Source organism: Dendropsophus ebraccatus, chromosome 2 (genome assembly GCF_027789765.1).
Source record: "Dendropsophus ebraccatus isolate aDenEbr1 chromosome 2, aDenEbr1.pat, whole genome shotgun sequence".
NCBI classification, from domain to species: Eukaryota; Metazoa; Chordata; class Amphibia; order Anura; family Hylidae; genus Dendropsophus; species Dendropsophus ebraccatus.
Window position 1 is genome coordinate 180,042,508 of NC_091455.1, and position 14,580 is coordinate 180,057,087.

At 41.0% G+C, this 14,580-nt stretch overlaps 1 protein-coding gene across 2 annotated transcripts in view; it reads right to left on the reverse strand.

Annotated features, from left to right (window-relative positions):
• Nucleotides 1–272: 272 nt before the first annotated feature.
• The window catches only part of RAPGEF5 (Rap guanine nucleotide exchange factor 5), a 226,007-nt gene continuing 211,699 nt past the window's right edge, over nt 273–14,580 (reverse strand). For both annotated transcript variants that reach the window (XM_069958818.1, XM_069958819.1), the window contains 4 exons: nt 12,691–12,778; nt 11,581–11,645; nt 6,455–6,509; nt 273–3,835 (listed from right to left, as the gene is read on the reverse strand). In XM_069958818.1, coding sequence (XP_069814919.1) covers nt 3,717–3,835; nt 6,455–6,509; nt 11,581–11,645; nt 12,691–12,778 — 327 coding nt within the window. In that variant the 3' untranslated portion in view covers nt 273–3,716. The remainder of the gene's footprint in view (nt 3,836–6,454; nt 6,510–11,580; nt 11,646–12,690; nt 12,779–14,580) is intronic.

The following is a 14,580-nucleotide window of genomic DNA, read 5'->3' on the forward strand; positions in this document are numbered from 1 at the left end:
TGATGAATGTTTTGGCTATTCATGAATTGGCATTTGATGAAGCAGAATCAACCATTTTGAGGCTCTACAACATGATTTACGCAACATCGTAACATGTTTTTGCAATACCGGCCTCATCCATGTTATCCTTCCATTAATCCCATTGCTAAATTCTTCAGATAAAACTTTTGGCCCATACGGGATGAAAGGGTAAGCTAATACCCAGGTATATTGACGACAGACTGGAGTATGAGGGTATGGTATAGGGGGTAATGTAATAATAGGACTCTATAGGGGGTAATGTAATAATAGGACTCTATAGGGGGTAATGTAATAATAGGACTTTTTTTGGCAGCTAAGGTAAAGTGAAGCTGAGACGAATAATATGGCATTAAAATTCAGCAACAGCACATGAAAACATACAGAAAACAGCTGTGTATATATAGTAGGCTGCTGGGAACTGAATGTTGGGAATTCCACTATAAACCCTGACAATGCCCCCACAGTATTGGCAGTTTGTGCTTCTCTAATATCTGAGCAATAATTGTGGTTCTGCACCAAGATATTCTTTATACAGTGGCAAATATTCTGTTAAAGTGAAACTCACAGCATGGATGTGCATATATCTATGCTGTTAGTTTTCCTTTAAGGACAGTTTTACATGTACTGTATTAAAGCAAATTTCATGCTGCGAGTTCTGCGGCGAAATCCGCTGCGATACCCGATACTGTCATTTTCTATGGCTTTACATCCTCGCAGAAGCTTTTTCATTCCGCTGCCAGAATGTAAATCCCCTTCCCACTTAACCCACTGCTGCCAGGCTAATAAATCCACTACATGAAATCCACTGCGATATGGTATGTGTGAAACTGGCCTAAGAGAGTCATTATGAGAACAAGAAGCAGAATATATAAAGGCAATCATAATCAGAAAAGATAATAAAGGTTTTAATGTAGATTTATGATGCTCATAGTTGTGGCTCCTCTGCGGCCTATGACAACACTCCTTGTCTGTACTCTGTCAGCTTAGTGTTGTCGCAGGGAATACATAAAGGCTATGTATACCTTTGTAGTGGATCTACTTTATTCTTAATTTGTTTTCTGACTGCAACATGATAGAAACCTTTAAATATGTTAAAGGTCTAAATAGGGTTCAGGAGGGAATTGAACACAAGAACAAGGGGATACAATATAAGGTTATTGGGGCGGGTGGTCCTTTTCTGCAGACGGTCTTATATGTTTATAGAGAAAGTGTTTCTTTTTACCATAAAAGATATAAACCAAGAATTAGAAAAAGTGTTATTTAAAATTGTCCATAGCCTTTATACCAAATAGAATCCAGTTTCATTTACCCAACACAAGTAATACAATTCAGTGGCACTAACATAAGGGCTAGTTGTGTCCAAAGATGTTTAGGAAGCAAGTAAATAAAAGTTTCTATAGAATATAGTGCATGCATAGGAAAAACATTATCCTAACATTGGCCAGTATATAGATCAGGAGGGGTGAACTTGTGTCTCAGAAACAATTTAATACTGTTTACTTGCTTCACAGTTTAAGGGGTTGGAGCCCTGACTGGATACAATTATTCTAAAAGTCAGAACTGTCATATTAATGCAGGGCCACAAGGTGGCGCCCTAAGCACTATTACTATGTATATACAAGAAATGTCACAGACTAATCAGGCATCAATGTGCTCTATTACTTACAACCTGACACATTTATTGAAAGGGCAAGGCAGAGAGGGAGTGCTTTGTGTTCGTATTAGACATGAATATAAGCTTTTGTCAATCTTACGCTCTAAGATTTGGAAACCTCCGTAAGGTTATCTTATAATGTTTAAGCTTCTTTAAATGCCAGATATAGAGATCCGGTTAAAATGCAAAAAACAAAAACTAAGAACATACGTGGAATTATTTATCTATATACATGTAACAGCTGCTTTCTCCATTAAGAACTCTTTATGCATTCTTTACAAGAAAACTAAGATATAGGGCAGTGTGTGCATGGGGTAAGGACCTTAGTAGAAGCTGCCAGTGATTCTAGTCTGAGTGACAATCGAGATTATCCAACTTGAACTAAGAGCTTTTTGCAGGTTAACAAAAGTGCATGCACAATTGCAGTGTGCTTCACAGCGGCTTAGCTATGCGGTTTTAGTTGTGTAAAAATTGCATTCCGCCATGCGTTTCATGCCCCAAGGCACTATAGCACTACAGGCATAGGCAGCCTAAGATGTTCATCCATTTGTGTTTCAGTCATGGAATAAGCAGAAAGTTTTGCTGAAACAGAACACAACGTGACAAGTGAATTGTGTACAGTATCATGTTTAGTGATGGACACCAACAATTCTCTTTCCTAGTGTCTAATCCTACTCTGTTGATGTAACATGGTGGGCCTGTGTTTAGAGGACAGTGTGCGGACAGTCTGGCATGGCTCAATGACTGCGGTCTATTCTACTACAGAAGGGTTACACTGGTTCTAGCACATGCCATATAAACAAAACCTATGTGACCTAATATAAGCAAATTATATTCTATATAAGGACTCCGTTAGAGGCTACGCTATGTTCTATGTCATCATACTGGACCCCCTCCCCAGCGTAAAAGTCATGTTATTCTATGTACAAATAATACATTTCCAGCCACATAAAAAATAGAGCTTCATAAATACCTGCAGGCAGAATAACTTAGTAGGAAAACGCTGTCTTCTCTCTCTATTAATATTTAGAAACTCATTTCCGCTTGTTTTATTTCATGCTCAGTAAATCATGAAATAGGCTATTTCTGCAATATCTTCTTCTTAAAGAAAATGAAGTCAGACCCAAGAGCCACACAGTGACATGGCGATCCCATCCCCCGCCGATCACTTCTGTAAACCTCACACATGAAAATGAATGACATCCTAACCTGGTCCTTTTTCTTATTTGTTCACTTTATACGTGTTCCTGTGTCTCACGCTAATGCAGGTAAGCAAATTAGAATTATTTTTTTTTGTGCATATTTTGTTATGAGACTGAAATCTTGACTGGAACTACCGGTAATAGGAAATAAGAACATACAGCCAAAGCATTACAGAACATATCATACAATGCATAATGCAACTGGGCAAATCCAGGTCCGGCTACATCCACCCCAGATGCTATTAGTGATCAGTCGGAGTTTACCAAACGTTGCTCTGACGCCATTGCTGCCCTCCATTTCACCTCTGCCCCCGCAGCTATCAGGAATATTAATAAATGCAGCTTGATGAGCTGTTTCCAGCTTATGTAATCACGCTGCCCCATGTCATCTCTTCCTCTCAGGCATCTTACATTTTATTCTTTTGCAAGCATTTGGAAGTGCACATTTTAGGTTAGTGCCATTGTTGATGGGCAGCCATCAAACGCTCCACTTTTTGTGTATATTCATGAGGACACCCAGCTGGAAAAGAAGTGCAGGACATCAGGAGAGGCTGTGGGGGTATCATAACACACCTGGCACTGGCAGACATATCGCAGGCTGTATATATGGGGTATAACTTCTTACTACAATGGTCTTGGTAAGTGCAGAAACAAAGCAAACTGAGTTTCCAGAAGTGTCCTCCTTTTCTCGGGGACAGACTAGGGCTGCTCCATTCTCTCTTTTCCTTCCATGCTCGTATGGGTTTCTGTCCGCTACTGATAAAACTCAGTAAAAATATTTTCCTTGTAAAGCTACATGCTTGGCATCGGCGGTCATTCAGTCCAGACTGGGCGTGTGTTTACACCCGAGGCTCTATCCTGTGCGATAGCTCGAAGAGAGTCTGCTGGTTGTCAATCACAAGCAAGTGATTTGTGTAAAACTTTGCTTCCTGGTGCTCTTTCTGGGGAAGGTCATTGGCTGCAAACAGGAAAAGACAAAAAAGTAAATACAAAGTTATAAGAAGAAGCAAGAAAAACATGTGTTACAAAAATGTCATCCTATAGGCAGCTCTTGCAGCCTGAACACTCAGATCCCAGGCAGCGGTTATCATCACCAGGCTGAAAAGCTACATAAGGAATGACTCCCTAACAGTATATGCAGAGTCACTCCCTAAAGAAGTTTCCTGATGGGTGTAGACAACCCCTGCTTGTATCCTGTATGTGGAGATGGGTCACATCGATGATCAGCTGGAAGACACCTCAGGATCGCTCTGATCAGCATGGAATATGTATGTAAGGGCCCTATTACACGGGACAATCATCGTGCCAAAAATCGTTATATTGTTAGAATTTAAACAATAATCGTTCTGTGTCATTGCAGGCAACGATGCTCCAGTCAGAACGCTCAGTGGCTGACAAAGTTAGATGCAGCCCTAGGGAGTCCTGGAAAACATGGATATAGCCATAGGCATGCTTGAGTCACGCTCATGTCTACTCATAACCATCATACCGCTGAAACCCAGCTATCAATATCTCCCATAAGAGCCAAATGGTCCTGATCATTTCCTTAATGGTGCGTTCACACCTACAGGATCTGCAGCTGATTTTCTGCAGCAGATTTCATTTAAATAACTGAACACAGCATCAAATCTGCTGCAGATCCTGTAGGTGTGAACGCACCCTAACAGAGTAATCAGTTCAAGGACGTATCCTTAACAGAGTCTAAATGACGTCAGAAGACTAGGAAATTGGAAATCCCCTTAAAGTCATGATTTTTCTTTTGCTGGCTATACTCATCTACATTCACAATAATGTTATTTAGCTGCTGGAAGGAAATGCTATTTTCTGTTGGCTTGGAACGGATCAGATCCCCCCACAGTCCCTGTCTTTGGAGGAAGGGGGCTTTAGGAATTGCAATTTAAAGCATGACTGGCATCCTGCTAAAAAGCATTCAGCTCTTTAATTACTTTTGTTTTTCAAAGCGGATCAACTAAATAAAATATTTGCAAGAGGATTTCTAAAGGACGATTACTGGCTTTTTGGGGTTTATTCAAGAATAAACCGTTTCCCGTCTGCTGGCATGTAAATGATATGAGTTCTGCACGTTCAGCCCACACCGTTCCATCTCGCTGATTTCTGTGTAGTGTTCTGTATATAATCAAAGACATAATATGCGTCAAGCCTGGAGGTCATTTGCTTTCTTTGTCTGTCTAAATAAGTGTTTTTAGCACATTTTCCCAGATACTCATAGTGGTTAAAGATTATGAAAATCCCCCGGGTACTGCCATAGTGAACGAGGTATTAGGAGGAGTTGGCAAATTAGTCTAATCTCTTCATAAAATTCACATTGGTGATGTTAGGCCTTCAGGACTGCAATTCGCACTCGCTGGCCTTTACCGTGCACCGCTCTGCGTACAATGTCCCTGAAGCCACAGATGTGATGTCCTACTTCAGAGGAGGAAGACCGCATGGAGTCTTATTTTGTGTGCTGTTTTAAGTACTTTGTAAAATGGAAATAAAATGTAATAATAGAAATGTTAATCTTAGAGAAGATAGCTAGCAGGCAGGTCTAGGGGTCAGCTCAGCACTTTACACCACCAACTTCCTTTTATTAGTATTCTTATCGTATAAAACGCAGGATCTCACAGTAGTAAGTACGTCTGGAGTCTGGTGGATTCTCCACCAGACTCCAGACGTACTTACCACTGTGAGATCTATTAGCCTGAGGAAGGTCCGGGAAGGGCCGAAAGCTTGCTTTATATTTATGGTCTCTACTGCATAGTATTTCATATTGGTCGGAGTATACACTATTTGTCTATCACTGTAAAATAAACTATCACTTCTGCATAATATTGAGTGCCGTGGATTTTACTACTTCTTGATATGCATGGTTGAAGAACCACAACCCACTGAGCACCAACCAGCGAGAGGTGTGCAGCACTGACCTATTCTACGGGGCCCATAGTATTGACCTAGACTTGAGTAAAGGATTATAAACTATTTATAAACTAATTATATTGGTGAATAAACTATCCTTCACTTATGGTTCTTTTAGAATTTAGACGGAGTGATAATTCGCCCGATTGCACGATTAACTATTTTGAATGAACGATGTGTTTTTTAAAACGATCAGCGTTTAGACGGAATGATACATCGTACGGAAAAATCGTTTTGCGATCGCTTAAGCCTATCTCACACATAGGTGAAATCAAAAAGAAAGACTGTTTACACGGAACAATTTGCTAATTTTTTGCGAACAATTAACGACAATTTGAGAACATGTTGAAAGATCAAAATTAACAATTTCTCGATCGTCGCTTGATCATTTGCTGTATTTACACGGAACGATTATCGCTCAAATGCGATAGTTATCGTGCAAATTCGAACGATAATCGTTCCGTCTAAAAGGACCATTAGGGTGAAGTTGCTTCTTAAAACTGATTTACCCTGTTGCTCTAAAACACAAGCAGACATGTACAGCGAGACAAGAAGTACTGTACTCTACTGCTATTTTATATTTTAACTCAGATCTCATAATACAGCTAGTAACTTTACTATTTGATGCCGCTTGTGAGGGATTGTATGAGCCATCACTTACCATACTGGTTATTCCGACAATATCTCAGCGATCTCACCGTGTCGGCTATCATGTGCTGAAAAAAAAAAAATATGAAAGAGCTGTCAGTACAATGTCGCAAAATCTGTCAGGCCATTAATATGCAGATATAAATCCCCAGCCTTCAGTCTATTCCAAAGTTCTTCAAGTAAATGTGATTTTCTGTTTTTGAGGGATTAGCACAGCGCTGACACTTAAGAAGAAAAATACTTGGCTTGGAAATTACCATAATTATTACAATCTTCCTACAAATTAAGTTTCTTTTGTAGAACTCAAGAAGTCAAGAAGTAAAGCGTGATTTATTTTTGGGATTAGCTGATACTTCCATCCATCCCCTATGTGGCAGCGCTGCTCTGCACCGTCGTTTATCGATCTAACAAGTCAATGATCAGGCGAGGAATAAGGCACCAGAAGCGGAATGGCTTGTTAGTACACAGCAGTTCTCCTATAATAAGGAATTTACTTGTTCCCGCTCTTGCACAGCCTGGTGGCTCTTTATCTGGGCCACACAGCTGTAGACGTAGCACAATACTTGGAGTAACACGCGCTGTGCTCTATGTGAATTATACAAACATAAAGCTCAGTAATGGGTGTTACTTGGAAAACTATAGGGATTACACTGGGTAAGTCGACATGTGCTGGAAACAGATAAATTGCTGCCAACATACAGCAATGTCTGATGCTCCAATTGCCATCTCTTGTGCACATTTATTGCCAATATCCTCACTCGGTTCTGTCATGACGAACGGCCAACCCATTTGTGCCCTTGATCAGATATTATGAATGACCTTCACTTAATGGACAGTCACTGTTGCTTCCATTTTTGATAAATAGAAAAAAAAGATTTGCCCAATCCAAATGTATAAATGACATTTTTTTTTATTATATACTGCAAGTGTAGAGTTGTATGTATATAACTGCCACCGCTCCCTATATTAAGGTTGGTTACTGTGCTACATACATTTGTACATAGATTTAAACCAAAAAGGGTAGTTGACTGTTCTTTTTTGATACAGTTAGGGCGAATATCTCCTGACAAATACAGGCCCAACTTGGATCAAAAGCATGTACAGTATACAGTATGGACAAAAGTCCTGGGAGTTTTAAGTTTTGTTTAGTCTCATTGTTACAGGTGTATGGAGTCCAGTCCCTATCAATGTCATCTGCCTGGAGCAGTAGAAACATGTTATGTAGAGTGAGGAATCGCGCTCCTCTATCTGGTGTCTGATGGATGAGTCTGGGTTTGGTGAAAGTCTAAAAACGTTACCTGCCCGACTGCATTGTACCAGCTGCAAATCCAGCGTCCCATCACGTCCCAGCCGAGAAATGTCCGCTCACCCAGTCAATGACACCGCTGCAGTCACTGACTGGGTCAGTGTATACTTCCTGCCAGAATTTGGTGATGCAGGAAGCCGGGAGAAACTCCAGGGGGCAAGGGTGTGTATATGTATGACTTATTGATTATGTTCCTTCCTCCCCCTGCCCACCTGGGATTTTTAGATTTGGTCGGATTAGTTCTCCTTTAACGTTTTAACATATGAAAACATTTTGGACAATTGTCACTTTCCACTTTGTGGGAACAGCTTGGGTTCGGCTCTTTTCTGTTTCAGCATGAAAGCTCCAGTGCACAATGCAAGGTCCATAAAGGCATAGTTGGGTGGGTTAGGAGTGGAATAACTTGACTAACCAAGAGCCCTGACCTGAACCTCATCCAATACCTTTGGAATGAACTAGAATGTTGATTGAGAGCCAGGTTCTGTCATCCAACATCAGTGGCTCACAAAAATAACCACAGAGACCTCCAAAGTCTTGTAGAAACTCTTCCCAAAAAAGTGGAATACGTGTTATCACTGCAAAGGGTGACGTAACTCCATATTAATGCCTATAAATTTAGAATGCAATGTATGTACTGACAATGTAATGTGTCTATATACTTTTGTCCATATAGTGTATGACTGACTACTGACACCTATAGACATTTGTTATTCGTCATAGAACTCCTAGACGGATAAATCTGTGCTGCCATATAGATCTACAAAATAAATCAGTAGGGCTGACGTGAATCAGGCTCAAGCTTTGCCACAATACAAGAGTGACAGCATTCCCACAATCATTGGGGAAGTTTACTGGACCCTAAAAAATGGCTTGAAATAAAATAATTAGTTTTTTGAGCTCCGAATCAAGCTATGAGTACTGGGTTCCTATGTTTTAGCCAAAAGGACTTCCCTCCATGTAGGTCCTATGTAGGTCATATAGATAAGAGACATGCGGGAAAAAGGACTTACAAGAAAGGCTCCATTTCTTTTTTTTTTTTTTTGCTTTGTAACACACACTAGTTATTTGCGAGATCAAGGAGCAGAAGTGAATCATAATCTATTAGACACAATACAGTGCAGCTAATGCCAAGAAACACTTCTCTACGAGTCAACGTGAGCCTCTTTGTTTTGCCCGCATCTGGACTTGAGGTCATATGTACACACCACTCAAATGTCAATATTCTTCCTGCTTTGGAACAAAGCTGCTACTACAGCGGAATCAAAACAATGGACACAATGCATGAAAACACAAGACAAGCAAAGCTGCAGGGTTGATGTCGTTCCTAACATGTTGTTGACAACGTATTTCCATCCCCTCGGATGAGAGCTGGAGATACACGACTTGCACGTGGTGTGTTTACCGTCTTTGAAAATCAAAACAATAGAAAGCGCCACAAGCAGAAAAAGATTTCCCAATGATCAATCTTCCAGCCGCTTCGATTCAGCCCAGAAGGAAAACAACACAAGGTGGATTTTTGCATGGAACACACAGGGGGGGGGGGGGGGGGGGGTGTTAGACAAACTAATGAGCCATATCACAGCAACGTGCTGCTTAGACAAAGCCGAGACATTTTCACAAATGGATCTACAATCACAGCTAAAAATACTCTAATGTGCTCTACCTATAAACACCAAAATTAAAGTAAGCTTTCCGTTTCTAAAATGAGACTTGTGCCAGGGGCTACGGAGGAGATGAAAGACACAGACTTGTATTAGACCCCTATTCACTACTGTGACAGAGCATTGAGAACGGCCAACATCACTCACACGAGCTAAATCTATAAATATGTAAAATCTTCCATGACAGATCACTTAGTCTGCAGACACTTAATAAGGATAATAAAACAATACATGCATTGAATAGAGGCTATCTTCAATCTACCCAGCCATTGTGTCTTTCCATTTACTTACAATCGTACAAACACATTCCTAAGACTAGTTGTCACATAGGGCGCACGTTAACAGTATGAGATAAGAAAAACATGGACATCTTCTTCCAGAATAGACACATGTTCATGGGTTGTGTCTGGCAATGCCCTTCAATCCTATTACCAGCATTACCTTAGGACAAGAAACCCTGGCCATAAGCCCCACTGTTTATGTAGACATAGATGAGGGTCTTCCACTTGGAACATCCCCTATATATTGGAATGGACCACTGCTCTTTAAAAGTAGACCCTTTATCCAAAAAACTTTAAGTCAGAATGAAAAGAAAACATCACTTCCTACAGGACATACAGAAGCTGATAAGTATAGGAAGACTTGATATTTTTAAATAGAAGTAAATTACAAATCTATATAACTTACTGAAACCAGTTAGATAAATTAGATAAAAGTGCAGTGCAGAAAATCTTGTCCTGAGCAAGTTCACAGAAGTAAGCTTGGGCATAATTGAAATTAATTTCATTGATGAACAATGCATATACAGCTATTGTTATGCTATTATATACAAATATGGAAGATATTTAAAGAACATGTGCACATTCTCCACGTTATTGTGCTTGTAAAGGAACTCACAATCCGGCAACGGACACATCTGAATAGTCAAAATTCATTTAAGACAATAAGTTTTTAGGTCAGTGCCTTGTAAGTAAAAGTATAAATCGCAGATGCTACAGGACAGGGATGTATATCTGCAGCACCAGCACAAAGACATCCTGCCCTTTACACACGCAGGTGGAATATTTCATGTGAGTCGAGTATTAAATGGATGACTTGGCAATCCAGCCGACCACACAAGAATCCTACCGCCCAACTAATTCACCTTCACAGAAAACTCTATTAGGTCACATTTAATTAAAACAACTACGTCAAATATATACTTGGTCATTCTGTGCATATACCTTATTAACTGAAGAGGCATGTAAAAAAGCAATAGCATATAATGGCATTACGGGGTATGTCTACCCTTGCAGTCATTGTTTTATTTATTGTTCTAGTGCATCTAAAATCAAAAAGTGATGCATTGAAAAGTACCAGGTGGAAGCCATAAGAGGCAACACATGTGGCTGTGGGGTGTCCTATACATAACACAAAGCTGTAAGTGTCCCTTGTATTACTACCAGGGGTGACTCAATGGCTCCCCAAATTTCCTTCTGCTAAGTGCCTGGATATGGTGCGGGCAAAGACAGTGGTGTGTAATGAAGGGGCCGCCTGTGTCTTGATGGTGGACAAGGAAACTGAGGAAGCTGCTTTGTGCTTGTCGGCAGATCAAATTATCCCCTCTACTGGGGTCTGTTTGGAGCCTGTTCACCATCTGTGCAAGTCCCAACACCCCCTAACAGCTTGGTTAGAATGGTCTAGATCACGGGTGTCAAACTCAGGCTCTCCAGCTGTTGCAAAACTACCATTTCCATTATGCTTGGACAGCCTTAGCTTTGGCTGTCCAAGCATGATGGGAATTGTAGTTTTGCAACAGCTGGAGGGCCTGGGTTTGACACCTGTGGTCTAGATGGCAAGTTCATCCAAACCGTTATGTGCCCCCTCTCAACGTCTGTGAACTGGGTAAAATCTCTTCAAGCAAGTTGTAGAGGCATAACTAGCAGTCATCAATAGCTACACTACCCAAAAGTAGTCTCTGAGAGCCTTTATTAGAGGGCTGCGGGGGAAGCACTTTTACACCCTCTTGTGGTAAGACCCAGTGTCTAATCAGACTGCACCCGTAATTATTACATATCTACCAGAGACATAACTGTATGCATAGTGTTGCAGCAATCCGATATGTCTATCTGGATGTAATACTTCCATGTATATGGCTATAGGTCAATATTTTCATTTTTATAGGTAACTTACCAGCTTTTCAAAGTTGACAAGGTTGTCCAAGAAGGTTTTGTTTCCTTCATGAATAAATGTAACATCTAAAAGAATCAAAAGAGACTTCTGTTTATATATGACAAATATATTACACACTGTGTAATTTTAAGGGGTTATCCAGGCTTAGAAAAACATGGCTGCTTTCTTCTAGAAACAGAACTGCTCTTGTCCTCAGTATGAGTGTGGTTTGGCAGCTCAGTTCCATTGAAGGAAATGCAGCTTTATTGTAATACCACACACAACCAGGGGACAGGGTGGTGCTATTTTGCAAGAAAGTAGCTTTGTTTCTTTTTACTAATCCTGGATAACCCCCTTTAAGCTGTCACTTATATAGATGTAATTTTCCTGTAAATCCATTTTGTACAGTACTGTGTGTAATTCCTTCCAGAGGGGATTTATGGATGTTCATTAGCAGGGAATCGCTTACTATGCGGATTCCCCAGTAATTTTTATGGCCCAGATATTCGGAATTTAGAATAAGAAATCTAGCAGGGCAAGTGATGCTTTCAGCTTGGTTTACATACACTGCAGAGGAATATTAAACACACGTCCGAGATATATTAATAACTACTAAAGTATTTAGCATTCCTCGGTGCGGACAGATGAGTCAGTGAGAAATAAGGCATTTAACATTCATAAATAGCGGAACATTCACAGAAGCAAAATTTTCCTTTAAATTTTAATTACGAGGGATCCTTATGAGCTCCAGTAAAGCTTCAAAGCCGCTGAAGCCAGAATGCAATTTGCATTTAAACCAATGTGGGTGCAGCTGTCTTCAGAGCGGGGGAGATGGTAAAATAATTGAACTATAAATGACATACATGGCTGCCACAGTTGTACACGTTTTTGTAAAATATTGGGCATGAATTTAAACTATGGGCGAGAACAGGGTGGGAATAATATTATGTCAAAGCAGTTATTGATCACCGGAAGAGGGTTGATTTAATATTGTGCATGTATTCCTATGGGTGTGCTGTCACATCACTAGTGCTGGATCACATTGCTCACATAAGCTGGGGAATGTGTCTGCAATGTAGTAAAGTAATGTAGAGGTTGCATTATTCCATTAGTAAAGATCTGTTTACTTACCTTTTAAAAGTAAGGGCATAAATGGGATTTTGGGGGGCTTCATTTTCTTGAAAGCATCTCTGTAAGCTTTGTGGTTTAGAGATGGATCCTATAAAGTTACAGTAAATTGGGTCAGTTTCCAGAATGAAAAACACATAATTAATGTACTGAATTTCCTGATTTGACACGGTGAATTTATGCATACTTCATACTAGTATTATGTAATAATGGGGAGGCGTACTGTTACTAGCTGATTAAGATGAAGGGTAATGTCCCTCCTGTGACTACTGCGGAAGTGGTGATGGGAGCTGCTGTGACTACTGGGGGAATGATGAGGGGAGCTGCTGTGACTACTGGGGAAATTAGGGAAGCAGCTGTGACTACTGGGGTAATGATGAGGGGAGCTGCTGTGACTACTGGGGTAATGATGAGGGGAGCTGCTGTGACTACTGGGGAAATGATGAGGGGAGCTGCTGTGACTACTGGGGAAATGATGAGGGGAGCTGCTGTGACTACTGGGGTAATGATGAGGGGAGCTGCTGTGACTACTGGGGAAATGATGAGGGGAGCTGCTGTGACTACTGGGGAAATGATGAGGGGAGCTGCTGTGACTACTGGGGGAATGATGAGGGGAGCTGCTGTGACTACTGGAGAGATAGGGAGGGGAGGTGCTGTGACTACTGGAGAAACTATGAGGGGAGCTGCTGTGACAACTGGGGAAGTGGTGAGGAAAGCTGCTGTGACCACTGGGGAAGTAGGGAAGAATGATGCAGTGACTACTGGGGAAATTATGAGGGAAAATAGGAAAAAACGTGTGCATCCGCAGCTTCATAAAAATCAATAGCTTTTATTCATCGTCACAAAACATAAAATAACAAAATAGTTAAAAGACACGCCATTGGCGTGTTTTTTAACTATTTTGTTATTTTATGTTTTGTGACGATGAATAAAAGCTATTGATTTTTATGAAGCTGCGGATGCACATGTTTTTTCCTATTTTGGATGATTCGGGTTGCGGTCTCCAATACCAGCACCCGCGAGCTTTTCAAATCACGGAGATCCATACATCAGGTGAAGCAAGGCTGAGTGGGTGAGCTGACAAAATTCCTTTTGAAATTATGAGGGAAACTGTTACAACTACTGGGGAAGTGTGTGAGGGACAGTCTCTCCTGCACCAAAACCATGGGCCCTAACTATTAGGGGTAAGAGGAAAATTGATAATATTAGTGGGGCATAAGCCAAATCTTACATACCCCTATCTGCAGAGCAGATTTGACCGTACAGCATGGTAGTGCTAGCTCTTAAAAGGGGCACTGAATAAGGCCATGTTTAGACCTTGTAAGAAACTGGACATTTCGTGACCCAGCCGGGTCATGGAACGGCCAGTCTCAGAAAAGATCACCCTGGCTGGTACTGCAGCACTGGCCGGATGATTTTTAGCACCCCTTAGTTCTGATACAAGCGCATTCGTGCGCGGCTGCATCAGAATTCTCCACTGCAAACTATAGAGTGTGCGGCTGGAGCCGCTCGCTCCTCAGTGTGCACTGGCAGGGTTTTCTATGGCTGCTATTCAATGAATAGTGGCCGCAGAAAACTGACATGTCACTTTCTCCCGGCGCAACTAGGGATCCCGGCCAGAGTGTATTCTATGTGTATACACTCCGGCCGGGATTTCATAGGCGGCAACGGCACATATATTTTCATATTAGTCACGGCCGTTGTTGCAAATCGGCAACAACGGACGTTGTTTTATGAAATAAGGGATACTCCTATACCCACTGCTCCTGTTCCAGCAAACAGAACCCCACTTGTAACTGATTTTTCCTGCTTCCAATGCAAATAATTTTAGCATGACCTATCCACTTAGCCAATCACTGACTAAGACAGAACACCACAGCAGCCTTGAAGGTG